Here is a 22,951-nt window from a genome sequence, read left to right as displayed (position 1 = left end):
ATCCCATTACATATATTATACTGTAGTATACGTAAATATAACATAAATCCATTAATATATGGTTAAACATTTACCACCAGAGCTTGAATAAAAAAAGACAACAAAAAAGGTTTTTCAGCGTTATCTTTCATTAAAATATATTTATTTTGATTTATTTCTTTATAAATGATAAATTTTTATCTAAAACCAGGAGGAAAAGTGTATCAGTATTGGCATGGTAAATAATAAACACACAGACAAGCCTACATAAATGAATCACAGAGCTGGTGAGTTTTTGCGTTTTTGCAAACAATGTCGCCATCTACAGGACAACATAATTACGGTACAGACACTTTCTTAAGGTCCTTCGGTTCTTGCTACTTTTTTCGGCCCCTATTCTTTGCAAAATTTGACAAAGAGTGTCTCATAAAGTATGATATTTAAAAAATATATCAGAGACCCTATACCAGTGAAACTTTGATTGCTTATATTCAGGACACTCAAAAAATGTAGTTCATATGCTTGTCCCATTTAATCAAAGGATATCCTAGATATTTCAGATATATATAATGGGACTATTCCTGGTAAAAACGTATGTATACCCTGAAATAGTGATCTACAATTAATTTACTATCTACCTTGGGTGGTGACGATTTTATTCAAGTCCAAAGCTTTTATTCAATTACTGTATGAAGTTCTCAAACTCCAACTAAATGACTTTCAAAAATCTACACTGATATAAAATCGATTCCATTCAATTCACTTCAAGGTGAGCTCTTTTTATACCTCTGTTCCACTGATTCTTTAAGCCCACACATTTTAAACACCAGCTTAAAATGACACAAAAGACAACAAAATCAAGGCAACACTGTAATGAAAGTGCTGCAGAGCATTTTGACACTTTCTAAACATACGTGTGCATCATTTTTTTAAAAATGTCCTCTTCAGAATGACACAGCACTGACACTTTTTAAATAAAATATTTCAATAAATAAACAGCTTGGAGTGCCACGCAGAAATGCTCGAGTTCCCACCTGTTCCGTACTTTAAAAAAACAATCATTTTCAAAAGTTTTTATGAGTGCTGAATGAGACAAAATATTTGGAATTCTAATAGATGTTTTAATACTTAAAAATATTAAATACAGAAAGAAAGAAATAGTACTAGATAGAAATACAGGTGCAGGTCAGTGTGTGACAGAACTCACCACATCTCCCTGTCTCGTGTCCTTCCCTGAAGCAATGAGAACATAGTTCCAGGCCAGCAGCATCAGGAGAACCAGCGGGACCATATAGAGCTCAAAATTCCACACAACCACAACGAAAAGCTACAGAAAGAGAGAAAACGAATGAACAAACAAAAGGTAAGGACATCGTTCTGAAGATGTATTTATAAAACACACATTAAAACACATCAACAATCATTTGACTGGGTTCTAAACTATGTCAGTTTTTCAAAAACTAAAATTAGAAAGCTCAAAAAGACCAACATTTGTGATTTAATGTAACTTTTTATATTTTTTTGGAAAACTGTTCTAATCTCTAAATTTAATTTCTTCATATCTAAATTCGTTTTTTTATTAGATACCTTCAGAACACCTGACAACCAGTAATACATAACAGTAACACAATGATTATTTTTCACAATCTGTCATGTGTGAGCACAGATGATGCTTTTAAAGTCTTTCAGTGTGAAAACACAATGAATGAGTCAATCATCTGCAACAAAATCTCATTCTCCTTAAATAACAGTATAAAGGCTCAAAACAAAGCAAAAAGCATGTTTCTGGTCTTACTCTATAGTAAATGTGACCCTACTGCCCATCACCCCACGGCTTGAACCAAATGTTCACATACTCCATAAAAAGGATAAAACACGGTGTAGCAATTTGATATTTTTGTTTTTTAGCTTTATTTACTGAAGAAGAAAAAAAAACGATATATAGTTCTTTTAACATTTTCCCAAAAAAAAAAAAAAACTTTGAAACTAATTACTATGAGCACTAACTTTATATACTGCAATCTACCTCATATGAAACTTCACATTTTTGAAAGAGCTGTAAAATACAATGAATAGAGCCCAAAATATTTTCTAGTAAAGCCATTAATCCAAACTAAATTTTAAAAAGTAAAACAAATAAATGCATAAAACCAAAATGAAAAATCTCCACACTTCAATTGTTTCTGTGAGACATATTTAGAGCTAAGCAAAAATCACAGCCATGGCAATATTATTCACAGATAATAAAAATGAATCTGCCAGATTGAGAAGGCTGATGAGCGTTAGAGTTTACACTAATAAATGTTAATGTTAACCGAACTGAATACAAAAAGATCAAACGTGATATTCAGTGTAAGTATTCAGGTTTGTAAAATAAATCAAGTATCCTTATACAGTATATGAAATGCACTTAAGCCATGCATCCACAGAGAGGCTATTATACATAAACGCACACCACAAAGACCTCATTACATTCGAAAAGTTTACATAGCATTAAATCAGACTGGACCGGACATGCCCACAAACACACATGCAGAGCAGTGGAAAATCTCTGAATCTTGCAGAAACAGGTCAGATGTATTTCCGTGCCCTTCACACTATCCATTACAGCACTGTTACCCAATGCGCACACACTCAACATTTCAACGAGGGGGAAAAAGACACGGGGCACAAATTAGGCACCTCAAGCGTGCATAATATACGTACTATCAACACTGGTTCAAATGTTATCTTTAAATGACCTCTCTCACAATTTTAATATTAAAGCTTCAAATATACTTTGAAGAAATGAATACAAATAAGCTACATTGAAATAAAGCAGAAAACAATGGATCAATACAATTACAAATGTAAATGGTGCACTTAATATGCAATAAAGGAACTAATCTGAGAATTTGCATATAGCAAAATATGTAATATGCACAAGCTGCTTACAGAAAAACACTGCCCAGTAAAAAAATTAATACAATTCTGTAACATTTGGTATTCTAGTAATACAATTTACTAATTCTAGTAATTCTAGTTACAGTAATATTCCTAGCAAACACATTTCTTGCAAAATTCAGCAAAACATCTGTAGCTTGTCCCATTAACTAGAGCAAAATATATTTTTCAGACAAAGTAATTACAATGTCATCACTTTGAATTAATATCTTCCATATGTGCATTCATAAAATCATAATGACTTAATTTAGTATTACAAATATTTAAAATATAACAGATCAGCCTTCAACAAACTTTGACAGATTTCGTTTTCTATCTTTCAGCCCCTGACTCAATTAATTACAAAATACACTCATTGGAATTTAAAATCACGCCAAGGGAGTCATTCGTGAATCTATCGCTCACAAAGAAAATCAATTTCTTTGTCTCTACTCCGCAGCGTCCATTTGTTTTCATATGCCTATAGTGGTTCCTTAACCTGTCGCTGGACTCCATTCTTAAGTTTGGTTATTCTAGTTGAGGGCCAGAGTCTGATTGACAGCTGATGTTAGCCGACACTTCGCCTGCTTGGAAGTGACCCTTCTCTCTTTCACACAACCCAGCGGCCCAGAGAGAGATGCCCAGAGCTCTGGGGCCATTCTTCCAGCCTAGACACTCATATCACCCCCGGTCCCCCCCACAGAGAGCTCTCCTCAGGGAGGGAACGGCCACGGACCCCAAACTGAAACGGAAAGAAAAAGGTTTGGATGATAGAGAGGAAAAGGAGAAACCGAATCTGCGAACACGCGACAAGAGGCTTTGTCAGAGCGCATCCAGGTATTCACAGTCAGTTCGCCAGCTTTGGCGGCCATTCCGGAGCCACGGCGTTCAGTTTCCTGTACTTCAGAGCCGCAGTGTTCCACTCAGGGCATGTACTGTAACCTCTCCACCTGCATGGATCCCGTCTTACAATGACAATGAATGACCAACAGTAACCTAATACAGAGCATGACATCTATTCATTAAACGGCATCTGAAATGTAATTTCCTGTCAGTCCATTATTCAACTTTGGTTCGGTGTAATATAACAGGACAACAAGGATTCTTGTCCAAGACAAGGACATCACAAAGATGTCTTTTTTTTATTCAAGTAGAAGAAAATGCTTATATCTATTGCTTAAATTTTTTTTCTAAAATTAGGGTACGTTAGAATAAAAAATGAGTTTTTATGTATGAAATTAATAGAAAAGAAGTGAATCTGAAGCATGATGAAAGAATGCCTACACAGTGTGTGTTTTGTTTCACTTCCCTAATGAATTTGACTAAGCGGAATATCAAACAACTAAGTGATATTAGCATTTTCATACACGCTACATCCATCTCTAACATCAAGTAGCATGTAAATTTGATTTCACTTTAAATATCTATTTGATTTTTTTCCAAGCGAAAGCACTTGAGATTAAGTCCCTTAACAAAAGCTGTTGCTCTAACCGGGAGAACGATCTGGATCGGCCAAGTGTTTCAGCATCTCGCTGGATTTTTGGAATGGAGGACGGACACGTTTTGGCAGCCAATTTCAATATCGTTTTGGCACTTTGTGTTGTGGAGTGCAGGCTTGAGCACTTCAGAGCAGGCATTTGAGAATTAGCACATTAAAAGTGTGTTACCAACACAGCCTACAACAGCCCCTGTACTTGGACTTCAGAAATTAAGTCATCACATTGTGTTGATTATTTTAAATAGTGCCAACGGTGGGTAGAAATACGCAGAATGAGAGGCTGATTATGGACGTCAATAACTCATCTGCTTTTTGGCTGGACTCATTAGGTGAGGATGTTTGGATTGAGTGATGCCGCACTGCCATCTTCTGGTATGACGTGAAATGCTTTCGTTCGTTGTTTTTCAGACTCAGTGTGATTTGATCTAAATCTAATTAGAAAGTTCTTGAAAAAGAGCATTCCTAAAACATGTGCTCAAACAGGAAATCTTCACTATTGACTAGTGATTAAAACACGGTTTCTGTAGAACAGTTCATGTCAGCTCTCAAAATGTTTAGCTTAAACATCTTAAGGTCTAACAACAAAATCTGTGGTATTTCATTTATAGATCATAATAATTAAAAGAAAAAAAATAAAATGAATTTTCAGAAGAAAATAATATCATAATTTTATCATTAAAAAAGACACAATAACATAAATCCACATGCAACAAAAATCTGGGGTCCTATGGGGTACACTGCTCCATAGAAGCCGAAACACTATTTTATTTTATTATTTTATGTTTTTTATTTTTATATTTAAAAATATAAACTTTTTTTTTTTAATTTTATTAATATAAAGGTTATATTTTTATTGAGTTTACTGAGTTGAAGTTATATTTTTGAGTTTTACTGAGTTTAAATTAATTTCGGGTGTTATATTAACAGATTAAGCTGAATTCAATATATACAATTTTTCCTAATTTGTCCTATAAAATAAATAAATAAATAAAACATTCTCGGAGCCATTGGCTGACAGGTGACATGGAGCAGAAAGGTGCCACCTTGTAGCACACCGCGGGTTGTAATCGTGAAGACACACACCGAAGCATTTGTTTCTCTTTTCCTGTCTCTTTTTTTTTGGGCGGGTGTATTTTATCTAAATGCAAAGCAGGTGAAGGCTGCTCCAGTTTCCTGTAGTAGTAGCTCTGTTGTCTGGGTGCTCCCACTGATAAGAGTCCTACTTTACCCCACATAAAGAAGCCGGGTATCATTTCCTTACCTCTCCCCTTCCGATATATCTCCCTCTCCTTACCCTCTACACACACACACCACTCTTATTTCCCACGACACACAATACCTGCTCTATTTGCTCCCAATCCAAGGCCAAATTGCAGGTAGAGTTACGGCAAATTTGTTTGGAGGAAGAGTCGGTGCGGGAGCAATAAGGAGCTGGAGGGGTAGAGTGGCGCGCGGGGAGGGCTGGCACAGAGTGGTCTTTATGAGCACCACTCTGCCAGCCAGAACAATGGCCCATATTCACCCAGCGCAAGCGCTCAGCTTACAGGTGTTCGTGGAGAGGGGAGGCAGACGCGCACAAACACTCACACGGACACCCACGCGCACTTGAATGAGCGCACACATACTCTCCGAGCTTTGTCCATTGTGAATATGCCATGAGCTGTGTCGTCTTGACTGGCCGGCCGTGTGCGATCATGAATGTACGGCTTACAAAAGTTAACACACATGTAAAGATTTTTGCAGTAAAGAAATTTGCAGAGATGGCTGTTGCCCATTGGTTGTCCAACATCAGTTAATATTTTCATTCTGCAAAGAGACATTCAATTGATCAAAGGTGACAGTAAAGATATTTATATTGTTACAAAATATTTCAAATAAACTATGTTCTTTTGAATTTTCTATTTATCAACATATCCTGAAAAAATAATCATTTCCACAAAAATATTAAGCAGCACAACTGGTTTCCACATTGATCATTAAAAAAATAATAATAATAAAAATCTGCCACAACATATCCTGAAAAAATAATCATTTCCACAAAAATATTAAGCAGCACAACTGGTTTCCACATTGATCATTCAAAAATAATAATAATAATAAAAATCTGCCACTGCTTGTCAAATAGGTAGTCTGACCCCCAAACTAATGCCTTTTTTAAATAAATTAATAATTTCATTCAGCAAGGACACATAAGATTGATTGCAAATAACAGTAAAGACGTTTATAGTTCTTTTGAACTTTATATACATCAAAGAATCTTTAAAAAGAGAAACCTGGTTTCCACAAAAAAATATTAAACAGCACAAATGTTTTCAACATTAATAATAAGAAATGCATTGGCCAAGGATGGCTGTCAGTTATTGGTCGTCAAACAGTCCCACTGTTTGTTAGTCCCACCCCCTAACTATTGCCATTGCATGGTTGTGTCAAGCAGGTATGGCTGCCTAAAAGTTTTCAACATAAAAATGGCCTACTTTGCATATTAAACTGAGATCCAGCACAATGTTTTACTTACACGCTTCACCTTTAAGAAAAGGAGAAGAGTATTTGGAGCACCAGCAAACAAACAAACAAACAAAATCTTTGGAAGACTTTCTGCAACAAAATCCCAACAACATAAACAAAAACACCAATGCAACCTCAAAACCTAAGCTAAAAACAAGAACTCTAAAATGTCAAAAAGGCACAGCCCTAAAAATACCAGAATAGCAAATCAGAAGGCTTGCCACCGCCACCGCTCACAGCTGGTTTTATCTGCGCATCGCGAGCAGCCCCTTTGCTTTGGCTAACCTTTGTGCGGCAAGCACCGGAGGTTCTGCAACTCTTGAATGCGAAATCACCTACGCCGGTGTCTGACTATTGTATTCTTTTAGCTTACAACTGTCAGCGGCTGACAGAACGGCACAGATGTGTGTCTCAGCGCAGCGGTGAAGGCTCACCTGAACCAGATGGCTGGTGATAAAGAAAGAAATCAGTGTGATGATTAAGAGAGCTCTTAAGGAGGGAGATTTAGACTGCAAAGAATAACATTACCAGCTAATGGGACAACTGTGAAGAAAATACAAAAAAGAAGTAACAAAAAAAACACAATTTTTCTTCTTTTTAAAGCTATTTTTATAACTTTGGAAGTTCAGGTCAGACGTACTGAACTGAATGTGACTGAATAAACAAAGCATCTGAACATTAAGGACAAATGCAATGTGATTGTTTTTGTTTTATTCTCCTCCAACCTCTTGACATTTCTTCCTCTGACATTTTCATTGATGTTTTTTCCCCCGACAACCAACCAAAAAAATGTCCAACTAAAATGTTAGCTGATCGATACAGCTGTCCCTCCGCTCATGCGTGTGCCCTCGGCTTTTGCTTTCGGAAGTGTACTGAAATTAAAATGTGTCAAGCAGCAAATGTTAATGGCCTACCCTGCGACACTTAAAGACACGCGAGTCCCGAAACAGACAGGCCTTACAGCAAATTATGCAGCATCACAGGCAAAGATTAGCCAGCTTGTCCTGTGCTAGCATTTAGTCACACGGCCCACTCACAAAGGGTGTCCTTTTCATGAAGGTTCAACTGTCCAATTAAAATCGGAAGGTGCACCACGCTATGAAAGAGACTGTCGTGAATTCAGACGATTTCACCCGAGGTGCCTGAGATCTGAGAGAATTGCTGGAGGATGTCAAAGACAAATGGGCAAAATTCTGGACATTTTTAACACAACAGACGGAGAGATGGGAAATGTGTGCACACAGGACCTAATGGATCACCACAGAACTTGTCACTATATTTTATAAAGTCCAGTGTGTACGTGAAATAGCCCCAGAAAGTATTTGGGCACTTTAAACACACTTAAAATGTTTGAAAATCACTTAAGTAGAAATAAAATACCAAATCAAGTGCCAATTATTTTTAAGAAAATATAAAGAAATGCACTTTTGAAGCAAAACATTTCAAATAAAAAAATGTTCGTTAGGTATTGAATGATAAAACAGTGGACATACTGTTAAAAGTAATGATAAATGTACATTATGTGGATACTTTCTGGTTAGTGGATCATGTTCAGAGTTAATATGATGAACTACATTTATGGTTACTCATGTGTGATCCGAGGAGAACTTACTTCATTCACTAAAATGACCTTGGGATGTATTGGTTGCAAAAAATGGCTTAGAAAAATGATGCTAACTCTGAGAAAAGAAACAGAATTTCTTTGCCGATTCAAATCTGCTATTGATAACAAAATACCAGAGTACTATTCTCAGAGTTAACGTCACTTTTATGAGGCATTTTTGCAATCAATTTATCCCAAGGTCATTTTAGTGAATGTATAAAGTTCTCCTAAGTTCATAAATGCGTTCCAGAGTAACCACAGGTGTAGTTCATCACATTAACTCTGAACATGATCCACTAACATTTGACAGTCCCACTTTATATTAAGTGGCCTTAACTACTATGTACTTACATCAAAAAATAAGTACAATGTACTTATTGTGTTCCTATTGTATTGCAAAACACGGTTAGACTTTATTTTAAGTTGTCCCTTGTTACAGTGTAATTATACATTTAAGTACTGAGTAATATTAATTAACTACATGTACTTACTATATACTTAGGATTAGGATTTGGCTTAGGGTTACTTGCATGTAACTATGCATAATTCATTGTTATTATAATAGTAAAAACATGTAACATGTTTAACAAGGACACCATAAATAAAGTGTTACCCAAAACACTTCTGCTGCTATTGTAGTGGGATATGGGTAAGGTTAGGGACAGGTTTGGTGGTATGGGTAGGTTTAAGGGTGGGTTAAGGTGTAAGGATGGGTCAACAGTGTAATAAATGTAATTACAGAAATTAATTACAGATGTAATTACATGCAGGTATTTGTAAACAATTTAAGTACAATGTAAAACATGTATGTACACAATAAGTGCATTGTATCTTACAATGCTTAATTTGAATGTAGGTACATAGTAGTTAAGGCCACTTAATATAAAGTCAGATCCATTTGACAACCAGAAAATATCCAGATATTTACTTATATTTTAAAATCTGATATAATGAAATTCAGTTGTTGCCAAACACAAATGTGTCCAGGTACATTCTGGAGCCGCTGTATGCGACTGCTGGTGTGGTTGAATTCATACTGGTCCTTACCAGAAAGGCACAGATGCTCCTCTGAGGAGACTCCCACTCAAAGCAGCTGTTGATATAGCAGCCAGCATTGACCAGGAACATTATACAGCGCCTCACTCTGTTGAAGTTATGCAGCAGCAGCTGAGAGACAGAACAACAGACAACATTTCACAATTAAACTGATTCACAATGAGAAAACAAATATACTAAAACTAAATTCCATTTTTTAAACTACATACACTACCATTCAAAATATTTTTTAAAGAAATTAATACTATCATTCAGCAAAAGGTAATACTTGTGTTTGTCAATAATGACAGCATAGACATTTACAATGTTACAAAAGATTTTCATTTCAATTAAATGCTGTTCTTTTGACTTTACATTCATCAAGGAATGAAACAAAAAGAATCACACTTTATGTGATTTTTCATTAAGTAGCTAGTTTCAACATTGATCATAATAAAAAACAATTCTTGAGCACCAAATCAGCATATTAGAATGATTTCTGACAGATCATGTGATGCTGAGGAATGGAGTAAGGGCTGCTGAAAATTCAGCTTTGCCAGCAAAGCAATAAATTACATTTAAAATTTTAGTAAAATAGAAAGCAGTTATTTTAAATTGTAATATTTTATTACAAAAGAAAAATCTTTACTGTGTTTTTGATTAAATAAATGCAGCTTTGGCGAGCATACAAAAACTAAAAAAAAATTTTTTTTAAATAATCTTACAGGCCCCAAACTTTTCAACAGTAGTGTATATAACATAAATTTTAAATTATCATAATTTGATGTGGAAAAATCTTAGGTCTAACAGCGCTAGAACAATTGAAGATCAACATTTAGAAATAATGGGGAAACTACTTTTTAGCATTGGACGGATTTGACACGTGCTTCAGAACGCGGTCACGCAAGGGCGTTCCCAAAGCGATCTCGACGCAGCTCGAGTTCCTGAAGGGGAACTACTTTTTAGTGATGTTGTTAGGGAATAACACCAAAAAATGACAGCATAGACATTTACAATGTTACAAAAGATTTTCATTTCAATTAAATGCTGTTCTTTTGACTTTACATTCATCAAGGAATGAAACAAAAAGAATCACACTTTATGTGATTTTTCATTAAGTAGCTAGTTTCAACATTGATCATAATAAAAAACAATTCTTGAGCACCAAATCAGCATATTAGAATGATTTCTGACAGATCATGTGATGCTGAGGAATGGAGTAAGGGCTGCTGAAAATTCAGCTTTGCCAGCAAAGCAATAAATTACATTTAAAATTTTAGTAAAATAGAAAGCAGTTATTTTAAATTGTAATATTTTATTACAAAAGAAAAATCTTTACTGTGTTTTTGATTAAATAAATGCAGCTTTGGCGAGCATACAAAAACTAAAAAAAAATTTTTTTTAAATAATCTTACAGGCCCCAAACTTTTCAACAGTAGTGTATATAACATAAATTTTAAATTATCATAATTTGATGTGGAAAAATCTTAGGTCTAACAGCGCTAGAACAATTGAAGATCAACATTTAGAAATAATGGGGAAACTACTTTTTAGTGATGTTGTTAGGGAATAACACCAAAACACGTTACTAGACCAAAATAATGAAACAAATCACAAATTAGAGAAAACCAAACCATATCTATCTTTGTATTTGTAGGAGTATGAAGGAATTTTTTTTTTTATTCCTCTTTAATAAAATGGTCTTATTCATGTTTCTGAGTGCGGGTGAACTGCAAATGACCGCTTCTTCCTATGTTCACGGGAAGATCAAAAGCTCCTGGTCGCATAATGGCTTGAAAACGCTACAGCTTTGATCATAGTAAATATCCACATTTACTGTGGCGAAGTGTAGGATTCGGGCTATCCCTTTAAAGTAGGCCATTTGTGTTTGTCATTTGGGACTAATCAAAGTACATTCGAGGTGAAATGCGATACCAAACTACTAAAAAATAAAATATGTATTCGACGAAATGAGCTTCAACTGTTGAGGAGACAGTATCAAGAAGTAAAAGCAAATCTTGTGGAGATAAATTTGATATGTTGCCCTCGCCGTTCGGTTTGTGTCTCACTCACAAACAGTTTAGGTGGGGGGCAAATTCACACCGAAAAGTGCAGAGTGAGCACTTTCTAGCTTGCACTCAGTGTGTGTGTGTGTGTGTGTTTGTCCCAAGCAGTGTCTCAGTGACAGGTCTGATTTGGGACAACCCCTACAATTCAGCTCTTTGTCAGGGATAGGGGGAGACATTGAACAGGGTGACAAAAAGAAGCACAGCAGAAGAACCACTGAGGTCCAAACTAAAGGATGGCCAATCTACTTATGCACCCCCAGCGTTGACAGCTTGACATTTCTATTCAGCACCTCCAGAAGAGAAGGAAGAGACGAGGAGAAGGAGCGAGAGAGAGAGAGAGAGAGAGAGAGAGAGAGGGGGAAGACGAGGAGAAAGATGCTGCTGTCTACAACTTGTGTTGGGTGGGATTTTATTAATGTCTTCAACAAAGGTGCGATTAAAGTGCTCTCGTTACCTGTTTGGACACTCGTGGCTCATCTTCGATGTATTTCTGTTCGATGGGAATCAAAGTTCTCATGCCGGCTTTTACCTGCAACATATAAACTTCATGCGTAATTGAATGCAATAATCCACCGTCGAGATCAAGATGCGTCATTAACGATCTAATATATCAAGACATCCCTCCATTTCACACACTCCACACCACACGGCCATGTGACGCTCTCTCACACTCCCGCCTAAAATGGCGGACGGACACACACAGCGGTACACATACGCACAAATAAAAGGCTGAGGAAAGGGGAGTCTTCAGTAATTAAAAGAGAGACAGACAGCCCGGGAGAGGCTGAAGAGAACAAGCAGATAAAGAAGTGAAAAACGCTAGAAAAAAGCAAGCGAGAAAAAGAGAGTGGGACTTACAATGTTATAAATCACGTCTATTTCGAGAAAGATGACCCCTTTGGTTGGCCCTGTCAGTTCCTTGCTTTTCAAGGCGTAAGCTTTGCGTTCTCCATTTTGGATCTGCGGGAGAAGGACATGACAGCCGTCTGTCTGGCAATACCCAGCTGAATACACTCTCCATGTGACCTTTGAACCCCAGCTGCTGCATCTGACAGAGAGCCCAAAACAACTGTGGCGGCTCTGACAAGTACCTGTTCATTACGGCCCAACCACTGTCAGCCGCAAATTAACTATCCTGGGGAATCAGCCTGGGAGCGCACATTGCGTCCCCCCGTATCTTTTCTTTTCTTCTTTGTTTTTGTTAGTAGCTTTTTCCCCCAGTGTTTTTCTCACTTTCACATCTTACTCTATGATTACTAAAATCAATGAAGGTTAGACACATGCTTTGTTGATTTTTCTCCCATTTTTTTTTTAACTTTTTTGTGTGTGTGTTTTTCACACTTTGACATCTTACTCTATGATTTCTAAAATCAATAAAAGGTTAGACACATCCTAGCAGGCACACAACGTCATAAGATGTTGATATTTGGTTAGATATTGGTTGCGATGTCGGGTGACCAAAATTCAATGTAAATTCAACTTCTAATGTCAATGTTAAATTGATGTCCAACACCGACGTCAGCTGACGTTGATATTTTGTTGTTTTCAGGTTGTGTAACCAAAATCCAATGTCAAGTCAATGTCAAATTGACATCAAATATTGATGTCAACCCGATTTTCATTTTCAACCAAAATGCAACGTCTGTCTGGCGTCATGTCCAACGTCAGCCTGACGTTACATAGACGTCCGGTGCCTGCTGGGATGCCAATTTTTTTAATAAAAATTAAAAGAAAAACTTTTTCGTGCATTTGTCCAATCTGATACTGATTCACTGTTGTAAGAAAAAGTCTGCAAGCTCAAAACTTACATTTAACAACGGAATAGCCACTTTGCCCAAGAAGTCGGCACTTCGGTCTCTGTCTTCGTCATAGACAGTCACCTCTAAGACTGAGTGAATGTCTTTCACATTGCTAGTTGAAGAAAAAAGGGGTAGAGGAAGAAGTCATTGACTAATATTAAACACTGAAAAGATCTTTTAAGTCATGACAAAAAATGTGATTCATCTAAATCCTTGGTGACAATCTCCATTGTGCTGGGGTTAAAAAAAGATGCTGCAATTCTCCATTTGAAATGCTATCTTTGAAAAGTAGGCTAAAGAGGAGAAGTCTAATGAAAGAAAATGAGGTTATTCTTTAAGAGATGAGCGCTCCAAGGAGAGGCTAGATTACCCAGCTTTCCATGGGAATTCGCAAATGAATTTCCAGCCGTGAAGATTGAAATATTATGAAAAAAAAAAACATCAATGGAACAACCTCTTGATTTTGAACTAATATAAGAAATTATGTATGGCACATTATCAAACGGCACAATGGCTGTACTTGCAGAGGGAGTGTAATCTCGAACAAAAGTTCATTTTCTTCTTAAAGAAAAAGTTTACTTATGTGTCACATTTTCAACTACCAATACAAAGCTTAATTAAATAATCCTGACTACATTATCCTGTAATCCTCGACTCTCAGATGTATCTCTGTAAACCACATAGCTCTTAAGTACAGTATTAATAACTAAGCTTCTTCAATATAATGGGTAAAAAAATATTTCTCCAAGTTTTCCACCCAATTTTCATTTTTTCTTTTTATTTAGTTTACTATTAAATATATAAGTATATATATATACACACACACACACATTATAAACTAGCTAAATTAATTGAAATTATATTTTATGCATACTTCAAATATTTTAATTTTATAAAAAAAAAATTTCTATCAGTATTTTGTTTATCAGTATTGCAGCAGACTTGAAAATATATCATAAATTGTTCCGACTAAAAATATGTGATTATATGCAAATGCAAGCGCTCTCTCGCACATGCATATACATGCTTTTGACACTTACAACGTGAAGACTTTGTTCCACTCTGGGTTGAGGTTTTTGTACACGGTGTGTGTCTGTAACCGATCGTTGCTGAGCTCCACTACACAGAAGGGGTCACTCTTGCCTGTGAGGGACACACACATACACACACACACACACACACACATTAACTTTATCAGTTTCGTTGTATTTACTGTGGTGTAATCCACTGGGTGGTGCGCTGGGGGGGGGGAAACTACCTGATAAAGGTGATGGGACAGAGAGCCTGAAGGGCTGGATCAAACCACACTGCTGTCTTTACTCAAACTAAAGCTTCAGCAGCAACTTATCACTGTGGAGCTGATTTGATATATTCATTTTGCCCCCATGTGGAATCGTTTCCTGTTGTTACACCGATACAGTGGTTTGCACACAGGTAGATAAGCATTTCAGCCTTTGCTCTGCCCTAGAGCACCATGAGGACATCTCTATCCCCGTCTAGTGTGAACACACACACACACATAGCTGGTCGCAGACGGAGGACAGAAAGGAATGACGAATTAAATACATATGGACTGAATGTGGGAAATTTGTAGAAAACTTTCCAGGGTAAAATATATGGAGATCATTGTAGATATTATCATGAGGCTGTTTCCTGTTGCTGACAGGGCATTCATATTGATAAATTAAAATGTCTTGAAGTGAGACACTTTTTAATAATCCTTTTTATCAATATATTTTTTAAAGTTCAATGGAATATTATGTCATGTACAAAATATGTTATTATAAGAAGTTGACTCTAGAGACATTTATATAATCCACTGTCCTACATGCTTTGAAATCAGCTAATTATATACACATGTAAATAAATGTTCATAATTTAAAGGAATATTGTTCTCAATGAAAACTTAAACAACAAACTCTTCATATCAGCTTTGATCTAAACTTTTTTAATCATTAAACAAATCTCTAAACAAAACAATTGGGAGCACTTTTGTTGTTTGTTGCAGAGCATCATTTCTAAAAGCTGGGGCAAAAAATAACATCCATAATGGTAATTTTATAACGTGCTGCAAAGTTAAAATGCAGTATAAAATAATTCACTTTCCTGCATGTGAATAAAAGAAGCAAAGACATTTAGTTGACAAGCAAAATAAATGTCACAGTGATCAATGGAAGGTCCTTGCTGTCACCAAGCATATCAATTTGAGGGGTATATTGATCAAACTGCATATATTTTTAATTCACTTTTTTATTATTTAAATGCAGTGATTACACTATCATGTGTCTGATATAATAAAATAAGTTGACTAAATTAATTTTACACAAAAAAGTTATATAACAGTAAGTAACAGTACAGTATATTGTATAATTTCTTTAAATTTTCATGGTGTAGTAAAAATAAAATCAGCAAAACAAGCTACAGAAATTCAGTTAGGAGATAAAATTATGGATTCAAATGTTTATTTATTTTGTTAAAAAAAGTGTTTGTAAAAAATGTATTTAAAAAAATGAATTAAATCATCTTCCTAATTTCAGTCACTCATTTACAATATATTCACACAAACATTTAAATTGCCGTGACTTCCTGTAATTGTGAGTATTTTCATCATTCAAAAATAATTTGCATCTGCTTAAATGAATGTATATTGAAGGGCGCAGGAAAGTGAACCATCCTATTCAATATCCTCGCGGTGATACGCGGTCATCCTCGGCGACAAACTACTACATGTTCGTGAGGCAGCTGTCTGAGCAAATTACACGCTTCACACTGAATGTAACTTTGACTCCCCAGGTGTGGCCGAGCAGACGCTATCTGTGGGTTAATTCTAGGCAAATCCTCACAGACCAGCGAGATGAGTTCAACCTCATTCCGGCTGCAATTTGATGAGTGTGCGGCGCGCTGACGTACAAAACGGTAATTACATTTTTCAGGTCTGGAAGGCGTTTTAAATGAAATGCAGGAACGGTGTTAAGCAGAAGTACCTGCATGATGAGAGGAGCATTTAACCGCCCATAGGATTATCATATACAAACACACTAATGGCAGCAAGGGCAGAACAGTTCCTACTGTTGTTTGAAAACTGATTGTTAATGAAATTGCCGACTGCCAGAGTAATGCCTGCATCCAAAGCGATCTATGTGAAGTATTGAGTGGCTCTATTCAGAAGGAAAGCAGTCTCCTGTCCCTAAATACTGTTGGTTTTACACACTGTCACCATTTATCCTGCTGGCCTGGAGTGGAGGCACTCCAGATAAAAGCCTCAATTAATTACAATGAAAAACAGACAGAAAGGAGGGGTGGGACAAAAAAACCCACATTCGGTGATGCAAGAAATAGAACTAAGATTTCCCTCTCTTTTTCTTTTTCTCTCGGCCACATTATCTTTTATGTTCACTCTCCTTGCCTTCCACTTTTCCTGGACTCTCCCTGTCTCCAGTGAGCTCTCTATTAGAGGAGGCACTGTTCCGTGGCCCGTAACCTTGTTGGCTGACACCTCGGTGCCAGGGCCGATTGAGACGGCGAGTCCGTGAGCGAGCCGGGGCTCTTAGAAAAGCTTTGTGCGCCGGTGCTTTGTGGCGGGAGAGGAGTGTGAAATCAGAGCTCATGAGGAGGCCACGGTTCCCCTGGGAACGCCAGACCGAGCTACGAGGTCAACGTAGTGGGCCGGACCCCCGGAGAGGAGCGAGTAAAGGGGCGATTGCAGAACTGTGCAGCGAGCGGGAAGGGGGAGGCTGAAGGGTGTGAGAGGGGAGGGGGTGGTCTGCCATTGAGCATGTCTTAATTAAAGGCGTCGATTAGGCGATTAGAGAGATGGCAAACGCAAAGCGCTTAGCGGAGAGGAACCTCACGAGATGCTCCACCTTAAGAGTGACGGTGCTAATGACCTCTACGTCTCTGCCTCTAATTCTCTCTGTCTCTCACTCTCTCCCTCTGTCTTTTCGCTCTTTGTCGCTCCTGTTTATTTCTGCCGCCTCACACCTTGTCTGCAACCGATTGTGCAGCCTTGATTAATATTCTTGTGCTGCAATTCTCAGCTTTGTTTCCCACACAAGTGGTCAAATCAGGACTGGCGGTGCCTGCAAAATCTTTAAAGCAAAACAAATATTTTTCAGTGTTCAATACTTTTAATAGTCCCAAACCCACGACAATGATGCTATCAGTTTGTCTGACCAGTGGTAGATGATTTGAAGTATTTGAGATGAACCATTATATTTGCGATTCTGTTTGATGTCATTAGTGGTGCAAAAATTACATTCTTCATCTTTAAAGAAATAATTCACTTAAAATGAACATTCTGTCATCATTCAATTACAATGTCTTTCCAAACTGGAGTGACTTTCTTTTTTGTGTCTAACACAAATGAAAATACTTAGTAGAATGTTCAAGCTGTTTTTATTCTATAAAATGAAAATGTGGCAAACACTGGAAAGATAGTTTTTTAGATACTGTAGCTCCTTAGTGTTTAATGCAAGAAACAAACTCATGTGGGTTTGTAGCGACATGAGGATGCATAAATTATTTCATTTTATTTTGGGGTGAATTACACTACCATTTAAAATTTGGGGTACGTTTTTTTTTTTTACGTAGTCTCTTATGCTCACCAAGGCTGCATGTATTTGACTGAAAATACAGTAAACAACATTAAATATTATTACAGTTATTATTAAAATAACCGTTTAAAACAGTTTAAAATGAATAAATATCTATTTTAATCTATTTTAAAATGGATTTTATTCCTGTGATGGCAAAGCTGAATTGTCATCAGCCATTACTCCATTTTTCAGCGCCACATGATTCTTCAGAAATCAGTGTAATATACTTACTGATGTGATGCTTAATAAACATTTCTTATTATTATTATCATTGTTATTATTGTTGATGAACAGTTGCACTACTTATTTCTGTGGAAATGTTTCATGATTCTTTGATGCAGGGGCAATTCTAGGATTTTCATTTTAGGGGGGCTCAGCCCCCAATGAGGGTATGTATATATATATATATATATATATATATATATATATATATATTGTATATAGAGATATAAAAATGGCCTAGCGACGCCCATGCTTTGATGAATAGAAAGTTTAAAAGACCAGAATTATTATAATTTTTTTCTTTAAAAAAAAATTACTTACCCCAAATTTTAGAATGGCATTGTATTCCTTTAAAAGTGTTAAAAGTCACAGAAATATCTTATTTGAATATAACACACATAAGCTGAGGAACAACTGATGATTCAGTTGCAATGAGGTCACAGTTTCCAGGAAAAACGGCCAGAAAAAGAACAAAAAAACAAAAACTAATACATTTAGATGCATTTTAATTCAGTTGTAGCATTAATAAATGACCCAAGGTAAGTGTGTTTGTTAATGTCTCACTCCGATTCTGAATAAGAATCAACTCACTGCATCGTCTCCAATCTTTTTTTCAACTTGATAATTTATAGTGCCAGAAACTAGGCCTGTCCACTGCAGACCTAATTAAAAGTAAGAATTAATGGAAACCGGAGCAGACGCACAAGAAAAAAATATGTTTAAGAGACGCAGTGATCTCAGAAGCCAGCGATCCATTAGCACAGAGCAGAATGCAATATTATCAGCCTCCTGCTGACCATTCCAAGGGAAATGATAGGTTTTATCAGTAACTGCGGAAAACAGAGTGAGAAAGCATATGTCAGGATCACTGTATGTGTGTGTGGGAGGGTTTTTCTTACCTGTAACATCAGCTGCCATCAGCCCCTCCGCTCGGATCACCTTCACCTGCACCATGCCCACGTCTTTAATATTGTGAAAGGATCTGAGTAGATTCTGCGGAGGTCAAAGAAGAAAAAAGCATTTGAAAAGTATAAGTAGCTCCATATCCACACAGCTGAAGAATATACAGTGGTCCAAAGAAGCATTTTAAGACTTAAATTACTTTACAATGTATAATTTTCACTGCATACAATGACAAAATAATAAAGAAAGAGACATCTGCAAACAAATGATGCTAGACCTTTTCTTTGAACTAAAAACTGCTTGTGTTTGTGCTATATATCATTAAAATAAATTAAATGACACTTTTTTTTACTATATGAAATAAATATGAAACGATATTCCATTATATAATGCAAAGACATTGAACATTTTTAAGTGTGGCGTTAGCATTTAAATACTTTCTGTATATACTTTGTAAGCTTTAGAAATGCACTACTTACTGAAATAAAATGATATAAATATGAAACAAAAAACAGTCAACCAGCAATCTGTCTACATTTGTGATAAAGGAATATTGCGTTGTTTTAAATCAGTCATAGCTGAAACTTTATAAACCTGTTTAAGAAGCCAAGATAAATCCTTACACATGATCTAGAACAAATACAGATACACATACAACACAAATGTAAAATGTGGTATTTCACATGAGTGAGAAGAGGGAAAAATTTTAATAAAAACCAATTAAACAATGCTGATGTCAAATCTAAATTATGTCAGTTCTCTTCCAGAGTGCATGTGTCTATCTATACTCACATCCATGTTCCTCCGAAAAAGGATTTCTTTCATTTTCTGACAACCATGTGAGCAATTAAATGCAAAGGAAAAACAGAAAATACTAGCAGAGACGCCACTAAAACTGTAAATGTTCGGGAGGTGGATAAACTGCTCAAAGACAAGTGCATCAGCAAAGACACTTAAGCATGATTTATGAGCTAGTCAATTACGCTCATACTGATAAAAGCCTCTCATTGAGAGACCATAATACTCCATTACAGTTCCTTTGTGTGTCTTTTGTAGCATTAAAGGGGCTGACATTTAGCCATGAAACAAACTAGGCACCACACACTAACTGTGTGGCCACAGCATGAGCAATCTCTCTCTCTCCCCCGACTCGTCTTTCTCCTCATTTTATAGTGTGTACAGTTTTGTCAAACAAAAAGAATAGCAAAAACACGCCTATAGTAATTAAATATCTAAAAAAAAAAAAAAAGACAAAAGACAAAAAAATGAAATAGAGAGCAAACAGTCTTTTGTTTAGGATTTTTCTTCTGAGAAAAAAAAAAGATCCTAGTATTGATTATATCTAATCTGGAGGTTCAAAAGAGATCTCAACAACAACAAAAAAGAAACTAATATCTAATTTTTCTAAAATAGAATTATATTTCATAGCTCTAATATATAAAAATTGTAAGGTATAAACTATTATTCTAACAAATATCTTAATTATTTATTTGACTTTTTCCTAAGTTAAAAGGGAAACAAAGCTGAGAAGTCTCCTGCTGAGCTATAAAAGAGCAACCTCAGAGATTTAAAGCTTTCCGTGTCTAATAAATGCACAGTAATGGAAAGCTGTCCATTAAATTAAATAAAATATGTCTGTACATCTCTGCCCTCTATATGGACCGCAGTAAAAGTTGTCACAAGCAAAACTTGTGACATTTCCAGACGGACACTTTGAAATGCGAGTGAATGCAGCTGGACTGATAGAGATGACACAATCTCACTGGTGTGCCGTCAAAAGCACTGGAGACCTCACTTTAATTCTCTTTTTGGCAATAAGCCCTACACATACCCAGAGGAATAATTATAATTTGAATTTCTCAAGTCGGGGCCAGACTGCAGACTTAATTCATTATACACTCGGACTGGCTTTGCCTGTTACGAATGATATTATTGTTGAAAATCCTCTGATAGCAAATAAGTGGAGAGGGGAAAAAAGTGATGATTTTTACACATACATTCAATACATGATTTCTAAGTAGATATCAAAGGCTTGTTATTTATGATTATTGCAGCCTTGAAGAAAAGTGACAGATTTTTTGGGGAGGGAGCTGGTGCATTTCCATAGCAGAGGAATTTCAGATTTGTAAAGGGTGCTGGCTTTTCAGACCCCTCAAAAGACAGGCAAGGAGATTGAAAAGCTCAGGAGATGAGGCCTTTTTATTTTTTTAATGAAAGGCTGAAGAATATATTTTCCCACCACCCTCGGCTTTGGGGCCGGCAAGGCAAGGCCAACTCATATGGTACGCTGAGGAGGAGAGCGGTTTAGTCCCATTACAGGAAAGGGGTAGCGCATAAACACTTGCGCACACACACACAGAGCCCCTTCTAACCCCCAACCAGACAGTAGGGACCGAAAAGGGAGAGAAGGGGAGGGGTGAGATGGCGGGGCTGTGTCTTGAGTGACAGCTTGTCACCGTGACGTCTTATTCCATCTCTGTTGTGGAGAAAATGAATGTCACCGCGCGGAGCCTTATGACTCGCTGTCATCTCGCAGGCGCTCACCTTTTATCAATGCTCTAAATAACATTTCAAGCCCACCGTCTCCAGCCGGACAATCCGGTCAGGGGACATTAAATCGGATGACTGTGAAATGTCATAATAAAAATGGAATGCTAACAGCTTCCACCCCCCTCTTCCCTGCCTCCCTCTTTTGCTGCTCTCTCACTCTTTTCCTCCTACTTCCCGTCCTTACACACACACATTGCTGTACTTGTTCACATTTTGATTTGGAAGCGAGTGACAGGACCAGAGAGGAACTGTGCGCCTCCACTTCAGCAGAGGTCACCCTGGCCCTGATGCCCATTAACGTCCATTACACACGAGTCGCCCGCACACGCCCGGCAACTATTAAAATGCATAATTTCGCTCTGCTTACAACAACAGCTGCGAAGCGCTGATACAGTCCTCCTCTCTGGGAATATTGAGAAATAACTGCTTAAAGACTGAGATCCGTGAGCTCCAAAAAGATGCAATCGTATCTGAGGCTTATCTTTTTCATGTTTTTTTTTAAATCGAGAAGGACTAAAAGAATGGGATTAAATGCAAATCTATGAATAGAAAAGAGATTTAAGCATTAAATGTTTCTGAAACACAAAGGCTAACATTTATAGTTATATAGTTACTAATTAATTCACATTTATTTAATGAATGACTTAATGAATAAATTTAATTGTAATTATTGCTATTATTATTATTACTATTATACTAGTGTTCATTGTAAATTCATGTCAATGAATATTTTTTATAAATTAATAAACGAATACATTTATTATTGTTATTATTATTATTAATTATATTGTTCATTGTTAGTTTAATTATTAGTTTATGCATTTATTAAATGTAAAAAAAATGCATTGCTATTATTATTGTAATATTTATTATTACTGTTGCTATTATAATATTGCTGTTAGCTCATCAATTACTAGTTTTATGTTAGTAAATAAATAAATACATTCTGTATAATGCTGTACAAGTATTGTTCATTTTTAACAATTGCCTTAATTAATTGCACACATACAACCTTACTGTAAAGTCTAACTAGTTTTTACCAGTCTTATACATATTTATCGTGCGCACACAGAAAATAAAGCCAATTCAACTTTAGGCAGATATGTCTACATAAATGAAAAACTTGCACGTTGTAATGCTCGTGAAGTAAATGAAAAGAGCTGGAGATGTGACATGACGTACTGAATGACAGGTAGACGACAACAGACGTCTTCATTTTCTGCCATTAACACACCTTGACAAGGCTCCCGGGCCCACACACCCTATATGCA

At 36.4% G+C, this 22,951-nt stretch overlaps 1 protein-coding gene across 2 annotated transcripts in view; it reads right to left on the bottom strand.

The window, feature by feature from the left end:
• The window catches only part of LOC107720291 (multiple C2 and transmembrane domain-containing protein 1-like), a 152,581-nt gene that overhangs the window by 37,420 nt on the left and 92,210 nt on the right, over positions 1-22,951 (bottom strand). For both annotated transcript variants that reach the window (XM_016527971.1, XM_016527972.1), the window contains exons 10-16: positions 19,127-19,220; positions 14,451-14,553; positions 13,420-13,522; positions 12,470-12,571; positions 12,066-12,140; positions 9,555-9,674; positions 1,187-1,306 (exon numbers count right to left, since the gene is read on the bottom strand). In XM_016527971.1, coding sequence (XP_016383457.1) covers positions 1,187-1,306; positions 9,555-9,674; positions 12,066-12,140; positions 12,470-12,571; positions 13,420-13,522; positions 14,451-14,553; positions 19,127-19,220 — 717 coding nt within the window. The remainder of the gene's footprint in view (positions 1-1,186; positions 1,307-9,554; positions 9,675-12,065; positions 12,141-12,469; positions 12,572-13,419; positions 13,523-14,450; positions 14,554-19,126; positions 19,221-22,951) is intronic.

This window comes from Sinocyclocheilus rhinocerous, unplaced genomic scaffold (assembly GCF_001515625.1).
Source record: "Sinocyclocheilus rhinocerous isolate Xijiao unplaced genomic scaffold, SAMN03320098_v1.1 scaffold62, whole genome shotgun sequence".
In the NCBI taxonomy this organism is placed as follows: Eukaryota; Metazoa; Chordata; class Actinopteri; order Cypriniformes; family Cyprinidae; genus Sinocyclocheilus; species Sinocyclocheilus rhinocerous.
This window is presented reverse-complemented; position numbering and strand designations above follow the sequence as displayed.